Raw genomic sequence first — 27723 nt, forward strand, 5'->3', positions numbered from 1 at the left:
ACAGAAGTATATATACATGTGGAACTATCCTATAAGGGAGTTAGTCCCAAGTGTACTGCAGGCAGGCAATCACTTCTGCTCACACATAGAGAAAAACAAAATGGAGAAGAGAGGAGCAAAAGAAGATGGTGTGCTCCACTTCGCTAGATTAGGTCACACACACACTCTAGTCACTTGCAGAGGAAGTCTTGTCCCAGCTCAGGAGGAAACGGGAAGTTTTCTCCTGGCTGGTACAAAGCATCTCCTAGCATGTCCATTCTAGAATGTTGTACTTGACTGCTATGTGTTTCACATCCCACATGTTTAACTGTACTTTGATACATCTTGGGGATCCCCAGAGCATGCTAATACATGCATTTTGTTTCTCAGGTGCCCCACTTTGGGTACAGTGCTGTTGGCACAAACCACCCAACTTTGCTGTTAGGAGTGATCCTTTGTTTGTCCATGGATCATAAAAAAAAAACACCCACTATTCTTATATGAATGGATCCAGAGATTGATCTGTAGAAAGAGGTAGCTAGAAGCTGACTTTCCTCCATCTTTTCACTAGCAGTCCCCAAGTGCCCCCAAAAGGCTGTCGTGAGGGTCATAGGACCCTGCTGAATGAAGTGGGAAATTGCAGGAAATCAGGCAGTTTCTCTGAGAGTTAGCCCAGGAGTGTAGCAGGAGAGAAAAGGGTTAGCTCATTGGTGGGTTTATTCTCCTTTATTCTGTTTGATTGTCAAAGGCTACCAAATTATTGCTGCCTTCGGGAGCTGTAATGCAACAAAAAAGGGATTTAAAAAAGCAGACCATTGTGGGATAAGAACACGTTACAAGATATGCATTGACTGGAAACGAAGCATTGTGACTGCCCGCAAACTCTTGCAAGTGCAAACACTGTTGAAAACAAGATTGTGTGTGACAACCCTGATAGCATCAATGTGCAACACAAGGAATAGCTAGAGGGGACCTTGGTGTAGACAAAATTGAGCTGTATGAACCAAAGACCTGATGCAGTATAACGTTGCTTCCTATGTTCCTAGTCCATTCTCTACTGATTGATTGTGATAGTATTTGACACCCCTAAATCTTAATTGGATAATGCTACACCATGCCACTTCTGCTCAGGTTCCTAACATTTCAAGACAGGCCTGCAGAAACTTTGGAACATCTTTTCTATGAGTGAATCATATGGGAGGGCACAAGTGTATGGGGTCGTTCACTGAGTACTATTTCCTTGGTATGTATTTATGCAATTGGCTCTTTCCACATGGTTCCATCATTTAGCTGTACAGTAGTCCTCAACCTTGAGGGTTCTGTCTATGGAAAGGGAGTTATGTGCTTTTGCAACTAAATCACAAAAGAACTCATTCCTTATTCTTATTCCCATTGAAAGGCCCATGTGATCAGGCCTCCTCTCTGTGTTTGCATTATTCAAATCCACACCCTCCCTGCTGTAGGGGATATGCTGGTGAAAAACATGTATATGGGTATGTTGAAAAGGAAAAAAAAAGCATACATGCAATTTATTTATTTATTTATTTATTGCTTCGGTTTCCTTTGAGTCATGCAGGATTAATGCCATACTGTCCAGTTCATTTTCCAATATTTTAGAAGCAGAAATGTTCGTAAAGTGTATGTAGGAAATGGTGTAATATGATATGACCATCTTATTGAGTCCAGGAATTTGCTTGCTAAAAAAGGAATGGACAAATTGTTTATATAGAGCTGTAGCTACCAGGTGTATGGTCTGATAAGACTGCACCTCAACCTTATGGTAAGCAGAATTTGCCCTTTCAGGAAAAACAAAGGGATTAATCTACATTTCTTTAGAAACAGAAACTCCCATGGGGCATAGTGCTGTACCTTTGCAAAGTTTGCTAACAAAGCTCCATACTACAAGCACCGTGCTTTAGCAGCAGCCTTCTTGTGTAGTTTAGCTTGTGCCTTTGAGCTAATCTTAGTTTTTTGTGATTTTCCCCCACAACAAAATGGCATATCTGCTATCTTTGAAGTGCTCCTCATCTGCTGATTGGCTGGCTGGCTTTATGTGGTGACATATTGTAGCAGTTCAGCCCAACTCTGGTGATGGGGGGGGGCTTCTAAGGTGGGCCTCCCCAAGGAGTTTGTTAAAGATTCCTAATTAATACACTGTTCACATTAAAAGTGGCTTTGGTTCTTCTACCTTAGTTTTTAGCCAAGTACTTAAGAACGTGTCAGACAAAACAGGTACAGGATTTATTAGGAAGTAATGAGAGCAATATTCAATGCCGTTTTGTGTGAGCCTGAAAGGGAAAATGTTTGTGTTGCTAATTAGTAGTGTTTACTTATCTAATGTGGAAAGAAAACCCCTCCAACAGATTATGAACATTCAAAATATTTCTTACGGTACAGAGCACCAAGGTAGGAATGGAGAAAGCCTGGGAACAGATGAGACAAGCCAGGCCTTTTTCTAGGCAGAGTAGTAGGGATGGAAGGAGCTGTCCATATCAGCTCTCTGAATTTCTTATTTTTTCAGTCTTAAATTTAGTTATTCACATTTTTTCAGTCAGTGATGTGCAATTCTGGGGAATTGTGGAAAATTAAAAGGATGGCTGCACTGCTTTGAGTGCTGCCCCTGCAGCCAGTCAAGCCCACCAGGGCCCACTGATAGAGGAGGGGGCATGCCATGATCCCCAAGTCCCTCTCAAAGCTGAAAGGCTCTGCTCACTACTATTGCATGGATCTTCAAAACATGATGTCTGCATCAACGATGCCAAGAATTTTGTTTTCAGGGAGGGATCACTGAAGGATCTGCCTTGGGCTTCCCTGCTTACTCAGACTGAGTGCCTCGCGCCCCTGTTTATGTGGCATGTTATTTGTAAGTTTTTATTGTTCATTGTAATATAAGAACTATTACACTAGATTCAAAAGCTTACCATAAGCTGCGTGAACATGGGAGAGTCAGTGTGGCGTATTGGTTAGAGTGTTGGACTAGGGGCCTGGGAGACAAGGATTTGAATCTCCACCTGACCACGATGTTCACTGGGTGGTGTCGGACCGGTCAGTCACTCTCAGCCTAACCCTCTTCGCATGCATGTTGTGGGGATTAAATTGGGAGGGCAGGAGGACCATTCAAGCCACCTTGTGCTCCATAGAGAAAAAGGGTGGGATATAAAGGGATTTTGAAGTGGGATATAAATGCATCAAGAACCGCCTCTCCCCGTGTGAACCAACTTGGACCCTGCAATCATAACCTGAGGCCTTTCTTTGTGTGCTTCCTACATGAGAGGTGGGCAACATGAGAACGGGCCTTTTCTGCCATGGCTGCCTTTCTGTGGAATGCTCTCCCCAAGAAGGCTCGCCTGGAGCCTCTGTAACACATCTATGGGCAACCGAGCAAAAATATTTCAATGCAACCAGGCCTTGGGCTGATTAAATGATTCCAGGGGCGTAGCCAGGATCAAAACTAAGGGGGGGGGGGCAAGCCATGGTCGTTCAGGGGCGGGGCCAAGGCACAGAAGGGGAGGGGCCACAAAGTGGGCGGGGCTAAAGGGCCAGCGGGCCTGATGACATCGTGGCAGTGGCAGCAGCGGCCACCTTGTGCTTCTGGGGCTGGTAGCGTTGGTGGCTACCCTGCTTGGCTGGAGAGGATGGGAGGGTCGGGCAGGCGAGAGGGGGTGGAAGGGCGGGCGAGGGCAAGGCAAGGCATGGCCGCAGCCACGATGGCTCCAAGGCGTTGCTGCATATCAGCATAATATTTCAACCATGGTTCAAGCCCCACCTTAGGAAAAAAATCCTGCATTGCAGCGGGTTGGACTAGATGACCCTTGTGGTCCCTTCCGACTACAATTCTACGATTCTATTGATATATTACCATAGCATATGCATCGTTCTGCTTTCTTGAATTGTCCTACTCCTAGGCATAGCAGCCAACTCCTAGAGGCCTAGGTGCCTCTCCCCCCCCCCAATTACTGGTAAATACCGTATTTGAAAGAGTCATCCCCCCATGTTGATGGGCTTTCTATGTGGGGCTTATCTGCCCCCCCCCCGTATTTTATTAAGGATGGAAGAGGGAGGGAAGGAAGGAAGAAATAGAGAGAGGAATAACTCATATTTGTGGGTGTCTCTGGGTGACTTTGTGATGCTGGAACTCTGCATGTACAGGAGCCTTGTAAGCAGCTTTCTCTCTGCTTGATTTACAGCAGGCACGTCCAACAGGTAGATTGTGATCTACCAGTAGATCACTGTATGTCTGTGGTAGATCACTGGTAGGTCACTGGCACCCCTAAAAAAAGCTCACCCAAAATTTTCCTCCTCCCTCAAAAAAGTTGACTATGACCTGAAGCCCTAAACAAAAATGGGCCTCCCTCCCTCCTAAAAGAAGCTCAACAAGTTTGACCTAAACCCCCAAAAACAGGGCTTCCCTTCCTTTAAAAAAAACTCAACAGCTTTGACCTGAACCCCCCAAAAGGGGGTAGATCACCCCCAGTTTTAAACTCTGAGTAGATCAGAGTCTCTTGGGAGGTGGCCACCCCTGATTTACAGTATACAGATGCAGGAGGAGGGGCAGACTGGAACACCAATGCTTTTTATAAACATCACTGTCTGTCAAAGCTACAGCCCCCCCTTTCTTATTCACTTCTTTTTAGCCTTGCAGAGCCACCTTAGTCAAATTGAATCCTCTGAGTCTGCACCCTCATTAAATCGCCAATAGAACTCTTAATGCTCCTGAATGCTCATTAACAACTCCCACTTAAGAACAATAGGATGAAATGGTCAGCTATCGAATCTTGCCTGGGGATATATGCTCCATTGTCTTAACTGCTTAACTACTGGTAGCCACTTTGCTTTATTTATTTGATGTGTTTTTGTTACTGCTGTGTGTCTCCCCCCCCCCCCCAGCAAGCGGAGACTTAGCTGCTCTTGCTAAAGCAAAGCCCTTTCCACTTCAGTTTTTGGAGGGGAAAAGTGCTGGTTATGGTCTGTAAAATACATTAATTTTTTTGCTTCTAGGGGGGGCAGCTGCCCCCTCCTGCCCCCCCTGCCTACGCCCATGAATGATTCACGACATTTTAAATGTCTCTGTGGGAAGGGATTTATTTATTTATATCATTTTGTGCATTTTGTGCATTGATGTTGTAAAGTGCCCTGTGCTCTTTAGATGAAGGGCAGCGTATTTTTTAAAAAAAACAACAACATAAAAATAAATAAATTGAATAAATAAATAATATTTCAAAGTATCTAAGCAATGTATCCAACAAAGTCATTCAGGGAGCTGAACAAACGATGTCTGCTCTACACGCAGCTTTCTGGAACCAATTTTGAGGGTTGTGGGGACAAGCTGTGCATTGGTTTAGTTGGAGTCAGCTCGGAATCGAAAATAAATAAAGCAATACATTCGTACACTTCTTTTTCTTTTCACAAGAATGACAAAAAAAAAAAAACCCACCCTTGCTTCAGGTGCAATGTAAATGCAAAGTTGTCCTACACAGAGAATGAACAAATAATATCCAGTAGAATTTCAGTCACTTCTGTCAATAAAAATCCTTTTGAGCTGTCAAATTCTGAATCCATTGCACCTGTTGATAAAATGTATTTCTACAAATCATGTTTTGTATAATTTGCCATAGCTATTTAAGTAGCAGCAGGGGGTAAATTAAAGTAGATTTCCTTCGTGCTGGGCTGCCGTGTAGCAAAAAAGCAAGCTTATTTTTAGATACATAGCTAAAGAATGCTTCCAAGTAAGATGGCTCATATTTGCAACATTTGCAGGCAAACTCATGTTTGACAGTGAAATGAGTTTTATTATATTTAGCTTTGTCAATTTCCCAGATTTTAATGAGAACAATCAGAATGCAATTTCATCTAATCTTTCACAAAATTATGCAAACATTTCTGAATTCTGTTGTTTGAAGTCCTAAATAATAATAATAATAATAATAATAATAATAATCCAGCAGTGTCTGATTAACTGTACTGTGATAAAACCAAGAGTTTGAAAGATGCTTTTAAGACTTACCATATTTAAGAATTGCTAACAAGAAATGTTATATTTTATTTTTAACCTAGTATGTAAGTTAAGAAACAATACTACAAATCTAAGATTGTGATGCCTATTTAAGCCAAGAAGTACTCTTATTTTAGCATTTGGTAAACAGTTTGTGGATGATTTTTAAAAGCGCTATGATAATCAAACAACCATTAAATTCATTTTTTGTTTGTTTTATTTATGGTCATTTTAGAATTATTTGTCTAGTCTTAGCTCGTATCTGAATTTCATTATGTCTTTCTCTACCAAGGTTTGCTGTCTGGCCTTGGAAAAAATTCTGACCATGTAATAGCTAATGAATAGGACAAATGTTTTTCAATGCAACATAATGTAATAGCAGCATGGTAGTTTCTATACAGTGTTTAGCTGGACTTAAGAAAAGACAGTGATGAAGGGGACAAGGTGTAATAAGGTGCACTACTTAAAATAATACTACTCTTGATTCTGTGATCATAAAAATATGCATTCAGTGATATTATATATATATATATATATATATATATATATATATATATATATATATATAATGTATATGGAGGAAAGTACTCTGCAATGTATTAAGCTAAGCATTTCCCATAAGATGCAGTCTGATTTTTAATAATAATAATAATAATAATAATAATAATAATAATAATAATTAACCAGTTTTGTTTGTTTGTTTCTTACAGCAGTGTAATACCTATGCTTTGGTTGCTAGCATTGGAAATAAGAATTCAGATAAGAGTAAATACATATTCATTCAAATTTTTAATTTGTTTGCACCGAAGACCAAAACAAATAATCACACAGCTTGCTACCTTTAAAAAAAATGGGACATATTTAAATTTCATTCAACCTCTTTGGGAATTGCCTTTTTCCGTATCGATATTGCCCTGACTGTGAGTGAGTTTTGAGGGTGCAGCAGAACCAGCCAAAGGTGGCCATAGGGATGGCAGTCATTTAACAGGCCACCAACAGCTAGTAGGATCAGATTGGATCAATTGACTTGGATGGATCCAAGCACACAACTTGCTCCAACATGGTCTGGAGCCCAGCTGAGCCCTTAAAACCAGTCTCCCTAACCCAGCATCTACCGTTTTGGACTAGATGGACATGCTTCAAGGGAAGTCCTAGTGCCTGAAATGTTGAACTCCACACAGTTGTGACTAGGCAGGTGTTGCCTTCAGAAGATGGAGAGTAGATCAAAACATGCTTGGGGTGAAGGCAATGGCTCCATAGAAGGTCCTAGCCCAGGGCTGTTGCCCAGGATTTTTCCAATTTGGAGGTTGTTACACCCCCCCCATAGTGTGTCTGTACCCCTGGACTCTGAATCACTGTTTGAAGCCTGGGCTGTGATAAGTTTCACCTAGTATAAGTGAAACCCAACTAACCTGATCCAGACATTCTGAATTTTTCACATGAGTTCTAGTATTCATATAGCTGTCCTAAAACTGGAAGGTGCTTGAGACCTTAGCTCTCAAATTGCACATGTGCTTCAAGTTCCTTGAAGATGACCTACTATTTTGCTACTGTCTAAAAAAGAATAATGAAAGAATATTCATATTTTTACACATCACTTCAGCCAGGTTACTTGACACCAGAGCAATTTATTTTTACCATGTTGGACACCAGGTTTAATATTAATGAAAATGGAATTAAAGGATTACCATGGCTCTGTGTAAAGATGTAAGTGGGGTGTCAGTTCAACAGCTCACTGCAAAAAGAAGGAAACATCTTGAATTATTTTTGTTACATTAGCACCTACTTAATTTCTCCTACACACACTCACACACAGCCTTTCCCCCTAACATTGGTTGAAAACAACCCTAGCAAAATCTTATGAGATGCTAAGTTTCCACATTTTGTTCCGTTTGGTAATATCTTTCAATTAGCTTGAACAATATTACATTAAATTTGTACAATAACATTTCTGTATTATAATGGTCCTTTTTTATTAGGAAGAGTAAGAAAAAATAGTTTGCCTTTCAGTCTGAAGCTTTTTGATGCGTGACACCTACATTCTGATGATAAAAATCAAATACGATGCTTCAAATAAGTGTTGTGTTCACCTTCCATATTGCTTCCCTGTTTTCATTTTCTAAATCGTGTTACTTTTAGTAGCCCGCCTCTCAAAGAGAGAAGCACCAAATGATTTGACTAAGTGAAATGGGTAACTAGTAAGTACATCACTGCCTGGGTATTTTCTTTCAGAATACTTTTTTAAGGAAACACACATATGGCTCCTTAGACAGTGGTTAGTTAACATAATTTCAGCTAAATGTATTTATGAAGGAAAGCAGACTTCTAAAGAAAAACAGTTTTTAGTAGTCAATATTTTATGAGTTAGAATACGGAAATAAGAAGCAATGGGTTTGCCACGAAAATTCCTCTACCTGTTGCATAGTGCGAAGACCAGTCCTTTTTTCACTGTTCTCTCATTCCATTAGTCAACTGATTAGACAAAGTTGGTATTATCCATAGTAGGAAAACTCCACACAAACTACCGTATGTTTTGTTTTGTTTTACTGCAATGTAACCAACAGGCACATATAAACATTTTTATTATTATTATTATTATTTTGATCTTTCCTTTTTTTAATGTTTAATCTTTATTAAGTTTAAAATCAATATAAAACAAAACAATTCTCTAAAATAAAAGCAAAATCAATACATACATAGATAATCATACAAATTCAAACAAAGCTTACTCCATCTTCTCAAATATATCGTCAACTTGTCTTATATATCTTCCATTCTGTCTTCACATCTTCTTTTGTAATTCGACTTCCCCTTCTCTTCTATCCTGACTATAAAATTGTTTATCCTCCTACTGCTTACATTAACTTTCCTCCTTGGAATACTACAAAATATTGGTTTCAAACCCAAGTTCTTTTAAGTATACTCCAAATTTTCCCCAATTATCAATAAATTTTTTATTGGAACCGCCCCTAATTGAATTCGTCAATCTCGCTAAATCAATATAACCGATTAATTTCTCTTGCCAATCTCTAATAGTGGGTACTTCCTTACTTTTCCATAATTTTGCAATTAAAATTCTCGCCGCCGCTACCGAGTATAAAAATATCTTTTCATCTTTTTTTGCCACTTCCTCTTCAACCATTCCTAATAGGAAAGATTCTGGAGTCTTCTTTATGTTGTATTTAAATATTTTCTTTAACTCTTCTAACACTCCATTCCAGAAAGGTTTAATTTTTGGGCACTGCCACCAGATATGTAGGAACGTACCTACTTCTCTTTCGCACCTCCAGCAATGATTATCTTTAACTTTATACATTTTATAAATTTTGACCGGCGTCAGATACCACTTATAGAACATTTTTATTAAATTTTCTCTAATTGTTTCTGACGCCGTGAATTTCCATGTTACACTCCAGAGTTTTTCCCACTTATCCATTTCTATTGCTTTCCCTAGATCCATTGCCCACTTCGTCATTGTCTCCTTCACGACTTCATCCTTCACTTCCCATTCTAGAATGGTGTTATACACTTTGGATATAATTTTCCGTTCACTATGTAATAGACTTTTTTCAAGTAGGGATGGTTCGGACATAAACCCTCCTTTTTTCATATCTTCTTGAAACCTACTATTTAATTGATAATATTGGAGCCACCCTGCCAATTGCTGCTTAACATCTTCATATTTTTTAATTTTAAATACCCCTTCTTTTTCCTCTATTAAGTCCTTATACTTTATCCATTTTCCATCATTATTTACTTTTTTCACTGTTATTATTTCGATAGGTGACAACCATTTTGGTGTCTTCGGTTCCATCAGAGGTTTATGTCTTTCCCATACCTTCAATAGAGATTTTTTAATAACATGCGTGTTAAACCCTTTATGTATTTTTACCTTTTCATCCTGCAAGTAGGCATGCCAACCCCATCTATTTTGAAATCCCTCTAGATCTAGTAGCTTGTGATTTTCCAAGGTAATCCATTCCTTTATCCAAAGAAGGCTTGCGGCATCATGATAGATTTTTAGGTTAGGGAGCCCCAGTCCTCCTCTCTCTTTTATGTCGGTTAATAATTTAAATTTTACTCTGGCTGGTTTATTGTTCCATATAAATTTGGATAGATCTTTATTCCATTGTTTAAAAATTCCACTTCCTGTTCCTAAGATTGGGAGCATTTGAAATATGAACAGCATTCTCGGTAGAACATTCATTTTAATGGTCGCTATTTTGCCCAGAAGTGATAAATTTAATCTTTTCCATATTTCTAAATCTTTTTTAACCTCATTCCAAATTTTGACGTAATTATCCTTTACCAAATTATTAGTATTATTAGAAACCCAAATTCCTAAATATTTATCCTTTTTAACCACCTTCAATCCTACTCTCTCTTGTAACCTTTCAATCTCCTCTTTCCTTAAATTTTTGACCAACATATTCGTTTTATCTTTATTTATGCTAAACCCCGCTAACTCCCCAAATTCTCTAATTTTCTCTAATGCTTGGGGTACACTTTCCTCTGGGTCCTCCAATGTAAGAATGATATCATCAGCGAACGCTTTTAATTTATGGGTGTCTCTTCCCCTTGTTATTCCTTTAATCCTCTCATCCTCTCTTATGTTTTTAGCAGAAACTCTAAGCACAGGATAAATAATAATGGGGAAAGAGGGCAGCCCAGGCACATATAAACATTTTATCTATGTTCTTGTCTGGTCATACCAAAGCTTGCAAGTCTAATTGCATTTACTAATATATCCAATTTTGCATGTTTTAGCTAGCACATAGAAGCATGCCTGCTCTTTTCCTGAAGTTAAACACTGTTTCTATTGCCTTAAATGCCCCTCATTTTTAAGGTTGTTAGGCAAGTGTAATGGTGTTTCCTAGAAAGATTGATTTCCTAAAATATCCACTTCTGACATTTGTGAACCAGGAGCTCATGGAACGTTATAGAGTAAAGATTTCTACTTGTGAAGGGTAATGAACTGCAATAAACAGGATGTTTGTGAAATTAGGGCCTGCTGTGTGGGAAAATGATTGAGAAGACTGTGTTACCCTAATGTACTAAATGATGCATGTGAGTTTGAGAGAGCAGAGATTAGGGACTTCACACTCCAAGACACTGAAATTTATAGTAGAGGCATCCAGTTTTAGGAAAATGTGGAATTTTAAATCTCTGTATGATACATTCCTGAATAGATAAAAATAAGTTTAGTTTTTGAGTCAATAGAATTTACAGATGTATTGAACAGGAACATCACATTTGGTTCAAAATATTGTTTTGTTTTTTAGAATGAAGGCAAATTCTGAATAGATGAAAAAGAAGTTGCAGTTGAATTCTTGGAAGACTTAATTCATTTATCTTAACTCAGTTTTTAATTCAGATTTTAAGATATGAATCTGAAAAGGGCCAAGAGGATCTAGAAAGTGACGGCTACACATCTACCATCTGCTAAAGGAATTGTGCTACCTACCAGCTCTCACAATTTTATCTCCTGATCTGTTTGTTCTTTAGAGAGTGATATCCATAAGAGCAAGCAGAGTGATTTCTCTTGATCTGGAGAGCAATTAGAGGGATCTTTCATCTCAGATCTCACTGTTAAGCACTGAAGCATTGAGATTGGAGATAAGGACTTCAGATCTTTCTTGATGTCCTTTAGAAAGTATCTCTGGGTTCAAGAGACCTTCCAGTACCTATTAAAGATCCTGGGTATCCCTGAAGCTGGATGCTTGTTTTAAGCAACCCGCCTCCCACTTCCAGTTTTCAATTAAAGTGCACATTTCTCAGTTTCATTGTTGCCTCCTCACACTGTGTATAGTCTGGCAGAAATGTCCATTTGAAAAGCCTGGGAGCTTCCCAGAAGCATTTAAGCCTGTGTATTTATCCAGCAACATGGTCAGGGTGATCTGAGCAAGCCATGTATGAGAAGGAGTGGGAGCAACAGCAGTGAGTGTCAGTCTGTGGCTGGTGGAGGAGACCATGTGTTTCTTAATCCCTGGCACATCACCAACAATATCATTTGCAAAGTTGATTGGGAAAGTTCTAGGACCTAGAAGCTTCTAAGGCACGGGCTGAGCCTTAATAATCTTTTTTTCCTTAATCAGTTGACGATCGGAAAGGAAGGAGTTCTTAAGTTACAAAGGATGTTCATGCACGTTACAAAGTAGTAGTAATAATAATAATAATAATAATAATAATAATAATAATAATATACCAGCCACTCTGGGTGGCTCCCAACAGAATATTAAAAACATGATAAAACATCAAACATTTACCTTAAATCTTCCCTATACTGGGCTGCCTTCAGATGTCTGTTAAAAGTAAGCTAGTTGTTTATTTCCTTGACATCTGATGGGAGGGTGTTCCACAGGGCGGGTGCCACTACCAAGAAGGCCCTGTGAGGGGACTGCCAGAAGGGCCTTGGCGCTGGACTCAGTGTCTGGGCTGAATGATGGGGGTGGAGACACTCTTTCAGGTATACTGGGCCGAGGCCGTTTGTTAAGGTTCTTGCTGCTATGACTTTTTGGTACCAAATTTGCTTAAATCTGTATCTGTTTTTGATAATGTGATTGTGGCTCTTTAGCTTTAGTTTTCCACTGCTGTCATGCCATATAATAGATGGGCTTGAGCTAGACAAAATTGTATGTCCTATGGAAAGACTTGAATTGATACTCAGCATCAGCAGGTAATAGCCGTGGTGACTGGTGAATAACAATTGCTGAGAACCGCAGGTGGGCGGAATGTTGTTGTGCTCATGTCATGCTTTCTGGCTTCCCACAGGAATCTGGGTGACTACTGTGAGACCAGGAAGCTGGACTTGATGAGCTAGTGGCATGATCCAGCAGCTACGCCCTTCTTATCTTGTTAGGTTCATGGCCAATTTTAAGAATGGTCCTACTGTCCTTGTTTAAGGCACAATTTCTAACCGGCGTCCTCTCTTCGTGGTTAAATCTGTTCCCACACCCAGTTTGGGGCACAGAGATTTACAATGGCGCTGTCAGGTACCCATAATAATCACCCAACCACCTTATCCTCTTGTTATAGTCGGGATGCGGGTGGCGCTGTGGTCTAAACCACTGAGCCTCTTGGGCTTGCCGATCAGAAGGTCGGCGGTTTGAATCGCCATGACTGGGTGAGCTTCCATTGCTCTGTCTCAGCTCCTGCCAACCTAGCAGTTCGAAAGCACACCAGTGCAGGTAGATAAATAGGTACCGCTGCGGCAGGGAAGGTAAACGGTGTTTCCATGTGCTCTGGCTTCCATCATGGTGTTCCGTTGCACCAGAAGCGGTTTAGTCATGCTGGCCATATGACCCAGAAAGTTGTCTATTGACAAACGCTGGCTCCCTCGGCATGAAAGCAAGATGAGCGCCACAACCCCATAGTCGCCTTTCACTAGACTTAACCATCCAGGGGTCCTTTGCCTTTACCTTGTTACAGTTGCCTAGTAGGAAAATCATACATTCTCCCAGATAAATGCAGCCTCATTCTTTATGCCTGATTAGCATCTTGAAGGTAGTTGTGAGAAGTGCTCTCCAATGTCTGGTTTATTAGATTTCTTGTGCTCCTTTACAGAGCTAAAAATGAAATTGTGAACTCCAGTGGTGCTTATAAATAATTTGGACAGAGCTAAAACTGAGCATGAAAAATGGTACTCTCATATTCTCTAAGTGATAGGAGGGAGATGAGTAGCTGTAACATTTCACTTCGCTAGACACATATCATGCATTTGTGGAATTGTAGTACTTTACAGTGTTCAGAGAAACATAAAAGGAAAGCTAAAATAACAGATATTCTTCCTATAACACTTAAGCTGTCAAGTATCTTATTAACTTATTTCTTTTGGTTTTTGACAAACGCCACTGTGTCAATCACCATCCGGGAGGGTGGTCCAGTTAATTCAGATTCAGCAAGAACAACAGCCATTCTGTTGCAGAACGGCAGTCTTGGCAATTTGCCATTGCCGAATGGCAGTGCCAGGGGCAAGTTGCCATTCTCCAGCAGAGGAATTTTGCAGGGAAACTCTAGTGTGTAGCGGCTAAATAATAACTAATGACAATAGTTATCAGTCTATATTAAAAAATCCCACTACAGATGTGAATTTATTAGTAATGCTAAGATGATTGTGTTGGAACCAATTGCTGCTGTTATTAATGGTCACTATACTTGTTTTGCATATATTTAAACTCTTAATTGAATCATTACAAGCTACTTCTTGTATTTCATTGTCATTTAACTCTACCCTTTGCAGGCTTTTTCTCCCTCCATGCCAACAAGCTTCTGATGTATTGGATTCTAGTCCAGGAAAACTTGTTCTATGATAAATTTGTTAGCCTTTAAAGTGCCATAAAACTCTTAGTTGTTTCTGTGTTGATCGTATACTTTAATAGGTTTTCTCTTCATTGTTTATGTGTTGAACTGCAATTAGTATTGATGCTGTATAATTGGAATAACCATAGATTCACCCTCTCCATCAATTGTTGTTCAGTTGCTTTTTACACTTTTTTTTGGTGCCCCTAATACAGCTAAGAGCAATTCATATATGGAAGGAAGTTTTTTGGTAGCATCTAAAACACAGCTGCTTAGCAGTGGCTACATTTCTTAATCCTGTAATAGCTTGAGGTTAGGGGTTTGCACAATGAAATCACAAGATAAATGAATAGTTCTGCATATGCATAAAGTACTGACTTTTGTGCAAACAACCAAAGTAGAAGCAGGCCCAAGCAGTCCTCCCTAGATTGGGAGATTTGACTAACGCCTGTCATTCCTGCCCCTCATTTACTTTAGAGATCTGAAAAATTGGGTGCCCTATGACACTGTAGACTTTTCACGTTACAAAGATTAGCTGGTCCCATTCCCACGTTTTCTATAGGATCACAGGTCTTGCTTATTCAGTCATTCATGATCCTGAAGACATAGCATATGTCTTATACAGCTTCTATGCCCTCTTTCACACCTCCCTCCAAACACATATCCATGGCCAGGTCTTCAGTTGCAGTTCTGTTCCCTGCCTCCCAATTATGCATGATCAGAAAGGTGATTATTTCTTCAGCCATTGTGTCATATTCATAACTGTAGTGGTTTAAATGGAAACTGTGGATTATTGGTCCAAAATGTATTAACTTTTAATTGTATTGTAACAGCTTGTTATAGGTGTATTCTGTCTCCCATATGTTTTTACACCTGAGAAAAGCATGAAAACCTTTAACCTAGAATTCCCTATTCTTCGAATCTAATGCCCAATATGTATAGAATTTCTTGTATTTTTTGTTATTTGCAACATATGTATATTTCTTCAACACTGCCACAGTTCTTCCCTTTAAGGAAGAAAGCTGTGGCGCAGAAAGACTTTGATTAAATTCCAAAGTGTATGATCATCTCATCCCAGTTTGTGAGGGAGTTTAATCTTGTCATGCTATTTACACTGAGAAGATAATAAGTCCCCGAAGATGGTATATATTGCTGGTTTACAAACAAGATAAAAAGGTCTTTTTGCCTGAACCTCCAAACAGAGTACATGAAAGCAGGAAACAATTGAATAGGATTTATGTTAATATTATTGGCAAACAGAGGAAGCTGATGTTAAATCCGAGCTGAAGAACTTCATAGCTCATTCTCAAACTTCAGAAAGTTCCTGCAGTTCAACTCACTTAGATCAAAAAAAGTTTGAGATTGAATGAGTACAGAAAATAATCCTAGAGGGGATGAAGTTTGTATTGCCAGTTTAAGTAGGTGAGCAAAACAACAGAAATGGTTATTGTTGCTATTATTGCAAACAGTGTTTTATGCTAGATGTAGCATTCGTACAAAGCATTCGTAGCATTCACACATTAGACAAGCTCAGGAGGAACTTAGTTTGTTCCATTGTCGAACTGCTCTTACCCTTCAGAAATTTCTCCTGTCTAACAAGCTCATCAGATCTAGTCCTCCTTCCGGACTCTCAGGCATTAGAAGAGTGCTGTAGGGTTGTGGTTCAGCTGTAGGGCTTCTATTTTGAATGTGTTAGGCCAAGGTTCAATGCCTGGCCTCTCTGGATAGGGCTGAGAAAGACCTCTGCTTAAATCCTGGAGAGCTGTGCTAGTCAGTGTAGCCAACACTGAGCTAAGTTGACCAAGGGTCTAACTCAGTATAAGGCATGATATTCCCCACCAGTCTTCTCTTCTAACATACCCAGTTCTTCAACTTTTCCTCACAGAACTTGTTTCCCACATCCCTGACCCATCTTCATTGCTGTCTTCTGAACCTATTCCCAGTGCCTCCACCTTTCTTAAAATATGGTGCCCAGAACCAGTATTTTATTTCATATATTTTTTTTAAAAAAATCATTTCATTTTCATTTTAAGTTGTGTACTGCCTTTCTACATTACTATGCACAAGGCGGTTTACAGCAACAAAATACACAACAATGAGCATAACCTTATAATAATCTGATCTGATACAGAACATCATAATAAAACATAACTTTAAAATGGAACGACTTATATAAAATAAAGTAATATTCAACAATGTAATGGTGAAGTAATCACTAATGACGCAAGTGTCTTTGTGTGCATGCAGAGTGCTAATTTTAATTCTGCCAGTTGTTTTACCTCCCTTTATATAGAAATAGAGAAAGGCGGCTGTGGTGATCCTGGGATTCCGTCCTACGGGAAGAGGACTGGCAATAGTTTTCTACACGGAGACACACTTACTTTTGAATGTCAAGCGGCCTTTGAACTTGTGGGAGAGAGAATGATCACATGCCAACAGAATAACCAGTGGTCCGGCAATAAACCCAGTTGTGTTTGTAAGTTACAGTTCATTTTCATTCTTGACTACCTTTAGAAACAGCATGCAGCATACCATAGGTGGCATGATGGGTCAGTGTGTCTGACTTTTAACCAGAAGGTTGGTGGTTCAAGCCCACCCAGGGATGCTGTGGGTGGGGTTCCTGCGTTGGGGGATTGGACAAGATGACCCTCAGCATTCCTTTCAACTCTACAGTTCTATGATTCTATCACTTAGTTCTATTTTGCTATACCTGACCTCTTTCATACATATTCTAGTGTTTTCATTATAATATTTTCTCAATTAGAACATGCCTAAAGGAATTGACCATGCCCTATAGAACATGTATTTAGAGTGGACAATATTGCAAAATAGTCATCATGAACTTACTGAAATTGCATAGAGTATTAATTAATTGAGGAATAATGTAGCTGTTTTATAACCAGCTGCAAAAGGTGAGAACTGTATGCTATGATGCATTTTAATAACAAACCTTCATTCTGTTACCTCTGGATTACAGTGCATTCAGTATGTTTCATGAATTGTCTTCTATTCTTAGCAGTATAATAAGGTGCAATCCTAAATCAGACTTCCTTATCTTGTTACTGAGAATTTGGCAGTCAGATAATGTTAGAATAGAAATTTATCAAAAGAGTGCTAGAAGACAATGGCTTTTCATTTCATGCTATTTTGAGAAGTGAATAGAATAGCTGATTTATACGTTATAAGCAAACAAACAAACTTTTGCTACCTTTGAGTTTTCTCCTTTGTATTGTCTTTAAAAGATACACAGTGCTTTGCTGACCAGCATCCTTCTATCATGTTTGCTCACAGTTTATTAACAGGCAGCAAATTCCCTCAGCAGTACGTTGATTAAAATGGGTGATGTTAAATGTTAGTCATACTCAGAGTAGTCCCACTGAAATCAATCAACTTAAATAACTTGTCCATTAATTTGAAAGTGTCTATTTTGAGTAATACTTTGTTGATTTCACCCCAAAAAATTCACTGAAGATTCAGCCCATTTTATTATATAATCACATAACCAAGGAATCTATAAACAGTCATGCAAGGTAAACATTACGAAGCAGAACACTGCTATTTTCCTTAGTAATGTCTACCTTACAAATCTGTTTGGTACAAGGATATCAGCCAATATATCACTATGTTAACTTGTGTGGAACTAGGAGCGGTCAGCAGTCGCCTGACCTTCCATCTGCTGCATAGCTGCTGCTTACCAGGAGGAAAAGGATTGAGATGGTGGTGAGGCCAGCACAGTGCAAATGCACCTGCAGACATATCTGATTTACTCTGTCAGTCTGTTTGCACTGTGCTGACCTCACTGCTGCCTCACCCTCCCTTTCTACCTCCTGGTGAGCAGCAGCAAGATGGGAGACAGGAGTGCCAGTGCCCCGCCAACCCCTACTGTGTGGAACCTCTGTTTTAATCCCACTTTCAGTCAGTTGCAGGAATGAACTACTAGAACAATGCTGAAAGGCTCCAGTGCTTGTGACTGCTCTTTGACATGTCAGTTTTCTCAGCAGTAACTACCACCACATTTTCTTCTTCATTGCTTCTTCTTCTAAGAGTGAAATACAAATGGAACACAGGGAGTTTTTCAAGCAGTTCATAGTGACCATATCCATTCCTTACTGCTAGTCCTTGAATTAATCTCTGTTAGAAAGAGGTCCTTGAAAAAGGCTTAACACTGAAGATAATGGTGCCTTTTAGACATGGTGACTTTTAGAATTTGTGTTTTTAACATATGCATCGTTCAAAGTGTTTCATTTTCTCTTTTTTAATAGTCTCATGTTTCTTCAACTTCACAACACCTTCAGGAATTATACTTTCACCAAACTACCCTGAGGAGTATGGAAACAACATGAATTGTGTATGGTTGATAATTTCAGAACCAGGAAGCAGAATACATCTTATTTTCAATGACTTTGATGTAGAGCCTCAGTTTGATTACCTGACAGTGAAGGATGATGGGATTTCTGACTTACCAGCTCTTGGTACTTTTTCTGGCAATGATGTGCCTTCCCAAATAGCTAGCAACGGGCACGTAGTACGTCTTGAATTTCAGTCAGATCATTCCACTACAGGAAGAGGATTCAATATATCATACACGAGTAAGTGCGCATTCTCTGAGTTGTACACTAAACATAATGGGCATTATGTAGCTAAAAGTAAGCACTTTTAAGCGCTAGGTTTCAGAGAGCTGAAGTGCATGCTTAACATACCCAACAAAATAACTAGGACTTTAAAAACACTTGACTTTGATTGCATAATGTATTTCAGTAATATCATTAAGCATTTGTTAGTTAAAATCAGGAACAGGGAAACTGTGGCCTTCCAGATGTTGATGGTCAGATAGCTCAGATGGTAAAGCATGAGACACTTAATCTCAGAGTTGTGGGTTCAAGCCCCACGTTGGACAAAAGAGTCCTGCATTGCAAGAGGTTGCACAAGATGACCCTTCCAACTCTACAATTCTATGATTCCATTAGCCCCAGCCAGCATTGCTAGTAATCAGAGATGGTTGGAGTCAACAGCAGCTATCCGTTTTATCTAGTCTAGAATCTTGTGTCCAGGCAGATGTTTTCAGGAAATTCAGAAGAACCACTGCTTTTTTGCTGTTCACCGTCTAGCAGCTTGTATGCAGGGGTATAATTCCTCTGAACATAAAGATAATACTAATCACTGCATGTTAATTTTGGGGTTGCTTTTTTCTTTTTGGTAATGTGCACATGAAAAAAGAAGTTAAATTAAAAATTAAAATGCTTGATGGAATCAAGCATTTCCCCACATGCATACTCTCTAGCTGAGCTGGGCTATTTGGAAACAAAGTTAATAGTGATCTCAGTAGTTCTGTTTGGCTCAAAAACGTATGTCACCACTGAAAGAATCAAAATGCTCATACATTTTGAACATGGTTGACTGCAGGTAGTCAGGCAATCACTGAAGAATCATGTAAGCCCAAAGATAGGTGAGTTAAGGAGACAAGTTGTCTTGTTTAAAATCATGCATCCAAATATACTTACAACCAATTAATTAATTGGCTTCACTTTTTATTTCCTTTGACACTTAGCATTTGGTCAGAACGAGTGCCATGATCCAGGAATCCCCATAAATGGAAAGCGCTTTGGAGATAGATTCCTTCTAGGAAGTTCTGTTTCTTTTCATTGTGACGATGGCTTTGTGAAAACCCAGGGCTCAGAGACTATAACTTGTGTTATGCAGGATGGAAATGTTGTATGGAGTTCAACTGTTCCAAGATGCGAAGGTAAGGATTTGACCGTGTTCTAGAATGCACGTACCGATTTTCTTTAGATATTATGTATACTGTTTATATGAAGGCAATAAAGACAGCAATAAAATAAAAAATCCAAGACCCAACATAAAACTCAGAGAGAGAGATGACAGGCATCCACCAAGAGGAGAGCACAATACCTTAACTCCAGAATTGTTTTGGATGTCAGTATTTGAGCAAGAAAACCATAATATTAAATGTAAGCAACTGGTATGTTATTTGTTGTTTGCTGCATGGTGATCAGTAGTTCAGAGATGGAAATCCTTGGAACATCCAGACTTATCTGCTTGGTATAGAAATGTTTGGACCATTGTACTTGGAAAGAACTGAGCACAACATTGACCTCCCACAAGAAGAACCACAGCCGTTATTTGTCATCCATAGGAACTTTATTTCAGGTGCATCAATGACAATATGTGGAGTTAGAGAATATTAATTACTGTTGATGTGTGTGTGTGCCTTTCGCTTCCCATCTATACAACCTCTCCTCTACTGCTAGCTGGCATGCTGAATACGGGTGACAATTAACAAATAGATTGAGTGGCCTAACATCTGCTTTTGAATATTCTCTGTGTTAATAAATCTATCTTTAACAGATTTCATCTAGTGTGAACTGTAATAGAATTTGGGTGCCCTTTCACCAGCTGGTGTATCTGCCTACGAGCTTACATGCAATGCATTTACTGTAACATGAAATAGGAATATTTATGAAGCAGTGCTCTACTGCAGTGAGAGAAATAGCAATGCCACCCAGTCTGTTAAAAAATGATCACTCAAGAAGACATATAATGCATTTTGTGCTAGATTATATAAATTCCATTGTATGATTTCATTATTTCTTCGTTATATGTTGAATTTTTATTCCTCCTTTCCACAAAACCAAACTTTTCATATGAGTGGCTTAGGTTAGGCTGAAAGATTGATTGGCTCAAGGTCGCCCAGTAGATTTCATGCCTGAGTAGGGATTTGAGCATAAATACTCCTGGTATAAGTCTAACATTCATTATACCACACTTGCACACACTCAGCTGCTATGCAGACAACTAAGGTCACATCTGCACCACACATTTAAAACACATGGCTACCTCAAAGAATCCTGTGAACCTGTAGTTTGTTAACGGTGCTGCGAACAGATGCTCTGTGAAGAGTAAAATACACTTCCCAGCATTCCTTGGGGGAAGCCATGTGCTTTAAATATAAGATGTGCTTATGGCGTAATTGTTTTAAGACTCTGTGCTGGTATCCCAGCCAATATTGTTTTGGTGCTGCTATGCCAACAGTTGCCATTTATACAAGATGTGCAATAATAGAACAACATTTTGCCTTCATTATGATACAAAGAAGGCAGGGGAGAGACAGGGCTTGTCAGGGGACAACAAATTGGCTAAGCTGCACCAGGCAGCTTAGCCAGTATATGGAGCAGGTGAATCAGTGCAACCACAAGCAGGAATATAGACTGGTTAAGTGAAAGTACAGAGTGTCAGTATTAACACTTAAGAGTGGCTAGTTTGTTCAACACTGATGGATATTCTGCACTTTCTGGTTGTGATAAGGCATGCTTGTGGAAGTTGCAGTTGATCAAGTTGATGCGATATGATTTATAGCATTTCTCAGTTGGGATTGTCAATTTGATTGTATCTTTCTGTTTCTCTTCCAGCACCTTGCGGTGGCCACCTGACAGCATCTAGTGGTGTTATCTTGCCACCAGGATGGCCAGGTTACTACAAAGACTCGTTAAACTGTGAATGGGTAATTGAGGCAAAGCAAGGGCACTCTATCAAGATCACATTTGATAAGTGAGTATCTGCAAAACAGATCCACAACTGAATGTTTCAATTATTTGAAATGGTAACAGTGTAGATGCTGTTGAATTACAACACACACCATGCCTAACCATTGGCCAGGCTGGCTGGGGCTGATGGGAATTAGAGTCCAACAACCCTGCCCAGCTGCCTCTTAGTACCCATCCCACCATGTTGCATCTAAAAGAAAGATGAGACCAGGCCTGGGACCAATTGCTTTGTGACTCCCGCACTCCCAGAATTGCCTCCATTAGCAGCCACTCCATCTGGCTGCAGCAGAAATGAAATTGTAAGGCCTGGCTGGGCTGACTGCAGCTTGGTTCCATGCTCTACTTCAGTGGCCATTCAGTTTGGTTGCCTTAACAGTTATCTAACATTATGTCAGGATTGGTACCATACCTGACCTTGCCTTATCTTTCTCGCTTCCCTTTCTATCCCTTTTTCCTTTTTTTAATGTCTATCAGATTATATGTAATTAGTTTAAAGTTGTAAACTGCCTTGTGTGTAGTCATAGAAAGGTATAAAAATATCTCATGAACATCCAGACGGCCACAGCTTCCCCATCCGTCTTTTAAGAGGTAGTTGCTGCACTTTCTTGTAAACCAGGGGTAGCCGACATCTGCCTGTAGAAAATCAGATCTATTGTTATTGACTTGGAACTCTTGTATAACTGAAGTGAGCAATATGTTTATCACAATATTCATACCAGATTAAGGGACACTGAAAAACAAAATGTCTAGTTAGCTCTGGTGATACTATATTTATGTTGTACTTTATGTTGTTTTAAGCTGCTCTTAAGTAGTTCTTAATCAATGTTTTATATTTGTTGTTAGCTGCCCTGAGCCCAGTTTCTGGACCAGGAAGGGCAGGGTATAAATAAAAGTTTATTATTATACCATTATTATTATTATTATTATTATTATTATTAAATAAAATTTGCTTCCCCAAGTTCTATTGTTTAAATACAACAGATAACAGGGTCACTTGTATCTCAAAATTAATAATTTGAGTCAAAACACAGGGCCTTTATGTTAGTTTTTCCCCTCAGCTTTTGTTTTTAACAATTTCCAGAAATGATAGACATTGTGGGTGTTCTTTGAATGTGCCGGATACTGTAGAACATACTATTTTCTACTGTCCAACCAGCTACACAAACATGTGCTATCCCCTTTTTTGGGTGGTCTAACATCACTGCACAATGAAAATATCGGACTCTATCTGACATTAACCTGGAAGTAACTGCAAGTTTTTGTCTTAGAGTGGTAAATGGCACTATTTAGCGGGAAGAAATCCCAATGAGTGAAGCCATTGGTCCATCTATCTCAGTATTGTCTTTACTGACGGAGAGTGTCTGTTCTGAGTACATTCCTAGCCCCAGTTGGAAATGTGAGGAATGAACCTTTGACCTTCTGTGTGCAAATCAGATGCTCTTCCACTGAGTTATGTCCCTTCCCCAGTTCTTTTCCATATTAGATATGAATGCGGGTCTCCCACAGCTTTCCTACTTCCTTTGAGACCAAACGTATTACCGGTATAGAGCTCTGCTATGTGTCATATCTGGTTTAAAAGGTTAGCAGTGCCGCACAATGAGAGTGTTTTGTTTCTACATGAATGCCTTTTGTGATGTCTTTGCAAACAGGAGGAGAGAAAAGGCTTGACACAAAAACTGCAGTAAAAGGTTCATATTTTTCTAGTTCAAGTGGTTGTCAAATGTATCTACAAATATTTAGGCGCAATTAGATTGTGTTGCACATCAGTCAAAACTGAAGCCAAGCTGTATATACCACTGGGGAACTGAGTGGATTTGATGCAGAAATGACCCTTGGAGGATGATTTCATGCTCAGTCAGGCTTTGTGAATCTAAAGTTATTAAGCTGGAAAGTGCTATTTCCCAGGAGAAAGGGAACTAGACTGGAACGGAGTAGAGGAGGACCATGTTTCTTCTAGTGCCACCATTTCCACCAACCTCTTTAAATAAGCCCACTCTTACTCCTTGCTTTGCGTGTCATGGTGATAATGATTTTCTATATGTAAGAGTTAATGGCTCAACACCACCGGCTAATTCAAGAACCAATGAAGTGAATGAAAAGTTAGGTAAGAAAGGACTTCAGTGCACCTTCTGATAATACTTCATTGGTGTGAGAGTTGCTGCAACACGTAGTAGTAGTAGTAGTAATACCTTTATTGTCAATGTGCAACCTGTATACAATGAAATTAACCGAGCCCCTCTCCCCCCCTCAATCTCATTGCACTCTGTGTGCTTGTCGCACAACACACCAACCCTGAAAGTCAGTTGCACTATATTATTTTCCGTTCAGCAGCCTAACAGCCCATGGATAGAAACTGGTTATTTTAGCCTATTGGTACGACTGATTATACTTATATATCTCCTGCCCAAGGGTAGAAGATTAAAGAGGTGGTGGCTGGGGTGTGAATCATCCCTGAGAATTTTTCTCACTCTCCTAAGGCAACGATCCTTGCGATGTCATCTAGCGGGCTCAGGGGACAGCCCATGATATCATGTGCTGTGTTCACCACCCTCTGTAAAGACTTTCTGTCTGTGGCTGTCAAGCCAATAGAAAGGACACTTTCTATTGTGGACCGGTAGAAGGGGGTCATCAGTTGTTGTTTAGCATTGTTCTTTCGCAAGACCCTGAGGAAGTGGAGTCTCTGTTGGGCCTTCCTAACCACCTGAGTTATATTGTTTTTCCAACTGAGGTCTTCACTAAGGTAAACTCCCAGGAATTTAAAGGAAGAGACTCTCTCCACACAACACGACACCCCCCCCCCTAATATACAACGGGGCTAGTTCCCCTCTCTTCCTCCGAAAGTCCAATACCATCTCCTTTGTCTTGCTAATATTTAGGTGCAAGTTATTCTCCATGCACCATGTAGATACTTTTTGAACCTCCCCCCTGTACGCTGATTCATCCCCACCAGTAATTAGACCCATTATGGTAGTATCATCGGCAAACTTAATAATTACAGTGGGTGGATCAGATGAAATATAGCCATATGTATACAATGAGTACAGGTAGGGACTCAGCGCACATCCCTGTGGGGTGGGTGCCAGTGCTGAGCTTCAGGGAGGTAGATGTATCAGGCTCAATAGAGCATTAGTCCATCTTGTTCAGTATTTTCTACACTGACTGACAGGATTTCAGAATAGGATCCCTTCCAGCTTTACCTGGAAATGATGGGGATTGAACGTGGTATCTTTTCTAGGCAGAGCATATGCTCTTACCACTGAACCATTACAGCTCTTCCCCGAGGGCCTCTGTCCTCCCTGGACTGCTCTAATATGACACTGACTAGTGTTGTCAGCTCTGGATGGTAGATCTCTGAGGCCTCCTGCAACCTGGAATCTCTTGGTTGGAGCTGCTGGAGGCGTAGTGCTTGAAGATCATGAGGCCTACCACTGAGCTAAGGTCCCTCTCCTGCATGTAATATATTGTGCACATGAAGTATCCACAAATATAACCAGACCATTGCCCCATCTACCCCAGTATTTGACTACTATGACAGGCAGGAGCACTCTAGCCTCTTCTGAGAGATCCTCCACTGCTTCTTTCCTGCAAGTGCCCTCTCCTCACCCTACTTCAATTTATTTTGCTACCTACTGTGGATTATATTCTTTCTACCCAGTAGTAAGCAATAACATTCGGAGAGCAGAAACCTGTGCAGCATAAATGTTCCATGGGATTCCACCGACAAGCCCAAGCAATCTAATGAGATTATTGTTGTTTTAGAAATGTCGGCTTTGAAGTCATACGTGTTGCAATTTGTGACTCTGTTTTGACAGGTTCCAGACAGAAGTAAATTATGATACCCTGGAAGTCAGAGATGGGCCGACGAGTTCTTCTCCATTAATTGGGGAATACCATGGCACACAAGCACCACAGTTCCTTATTAGTACCGGGAATTTCATGTATCTCCTATTCACTACAGATAACAGCCGTTCAAGTGTTGGCTTCTTGATTCACTATGAAAGTAAGTCCGATATTTTTCTCAGTTAAAATGAGTGTAATAACCGAATGTGGGTATTGTGGGGATTGAGAAGTATATTGGCAGGGTGCCTCATAAATCAGCGAAAAATGTAAATGGCTATAACAGAGGAATGGTTAAGAGTGAAATGGGTGGTATCAGACTAATCTGTGTTAGAGTTTCTACTTGTGTCGTGTAACTTGTCCCCTCCCCCCACATGTCCCCTAAATTTGTTCTGGGGGTTGCCCCAAACCTCTGGAGTAGATCTGGGGAGAACATGGGGTATGCACAAGAAGAGGAGAGGTTCCATAGCACAAGTGGAAATCATTGTAATTATGGAATCAGGTGTGCACCACTTGTTATACATTTAGTGTGCAATCCTATACAGTTGTCTGAGAGTAAGCTCTGTTGAACTCAATGGGACGTACGTTTGAGTAGACATGTCTGGAATTGCACTTTTAAAATAAAATAAAACTAATTTACCCCAATCCAGAACTTCACTGTGAGCATGGGAGCACCTCACATTGGAACATGACATTCTTTATTTGTGTGCATAGTGGAATAAGTCTCATTTCCAAGAGTTCTGCTTTCATTATGATGCATGCTTCTATTCTCTGATTTGGTATAACTATCTAGCTGCCTGCAATACCTTTTGCAGTCATTAAATGGTTAAGAGGGCACAGATTGCTTGCTTTGCTTCCTGGTTCACAGTAATTGTTGAAATCTGAATTGGAGACAAATTATTGTTACGCCTACCTATAACTTACCTCCAAAGCAAAATCAGAAGCTACAGTTTGAAGTTGGACTTTGATTCTGATTTGGAAACGAAAGTATGATTACCAGAGTTGAACATCATGGTAGTTTCCATGAACCAAGAAGCAGACTTTTATGAAGTTGTTCTATGGTTATGATATCAGAACCTGCTTACAATTTCTGAAAGATGAAAAGGCAAGTAAAACAAGTGGTGAAGGTTTCAAGTATGAATTTATTCCCAAAGCATATAAGAGGTTTCTCATACTCTATAATTCTTTAGGGGGGGGAATATATTGGTTGTGATCATAATAATATAGAACTAGTCTTCTAGTACAGTATTTAATATTTCTGTTGTCATAAGTACAGTAGTGCTAGAGTCATGCACAGTTATTTCCAGCATTCATTCCAATATGGATGTATTGCAGCAATTGTATCCTTATGCATTATTAACAAGTAGATAGTAGTTTCATTGTTAGCGCTTAAATGACTAGAGCATTCATCTTTTCCCATTTATAACAAGCATGATAACAAAATGAAAATGAAAAGTGGTGTGTACAGAATGCTGTTTCTCTACAGTTCTGGAAGAGAATCACACTCAGCTCTGCCCCGAGCCACAGTGAGCTCTGTGGGGTAGCCTGTGGCTTGAGATGAGTGGGGCTCCCTGCAACACACCTAGGCCTGCCTGCCACTGCCATTATCAGCACCATATGTGCCACCCTCCAGTGGCCTGCCAGCTAGCTGTAGAAGGTTTCCACTATTGCTGCCACAGCACATACTACAATATTTGCCTCTCTAGAGCAAGCAGTGCTCCCACAGGGCTCTATGGAGTGCAGGGATCCTTCAATGATCTGGAGTGCAGTGATGCAGGTGGTCTTCACAACCACCCTGCCCACAGAAACGTGCTTCAAGGAAGGACCCCTCAAAATTATTGGTTGCAAATGAGGGTGGCTTCCCTTGGCTCATGTCAGGTTATCTTAGACAAGGAAAAAAACTATTTTCTATTTAAAAATGAAATTCTAATTAAAAATAGATAAATCAGAAATAGGTTGGCTGACTTCCCAATTTTAGCCAATAAGAACATTACCTTTTTTCCTGCTGGAAACAGACTAGAAGGGAGGTGAAGGGAGAAACATGGAGTGGATTTT

The 27723-nt window shown here is 39.8% G+C and overlaps 1 protein-coding gene across 1 annotated transcript in view; it reads left to right on the plus strand.

Moving 5' to 3' along the window:
* Positions 1–27723, plus strand: part of CSMD1 (CUB and Sushi multiple domains 1) — a 915553-nt gene that overhangs the window by 660878 nt on the left and 226952 nt on the right. Inside the window, exons 13-17 of the mRNA XM_035109950.2 lie at positions 16563–16745; positions 18532–18858; positions 19818–20012; positions 21697–21835; positions 25644–25831. Coding sequence (XP_034965841.2) covers positions 16563–16745; positions 18532–18858; positions 19818–20012; positions 21697–21835; positions 25644–25831 — 1032 coding nt within the window. The remainder of the gene's footprint in view (positions 1–16562; positions 16746–18531; positions 18859–19817; positions 20013–21696; positions 21836–25643; positions 25832–27723) is intronic.

This window comes from Zootoca vivipara, chromosome 3 (genome assembly GCF_963506605.1).
Source record: "Zootoca vivipara chromosome 3, rZooViv1.1, whole genome shotgun sequence".
In the NCBI taxonomy this organism is placed as follows: Eukaryota; Metazoa; Chordata; class Lepidosauria; order Squamata; family Lacertidae; genus Zootoca; species Zootoca vivipara.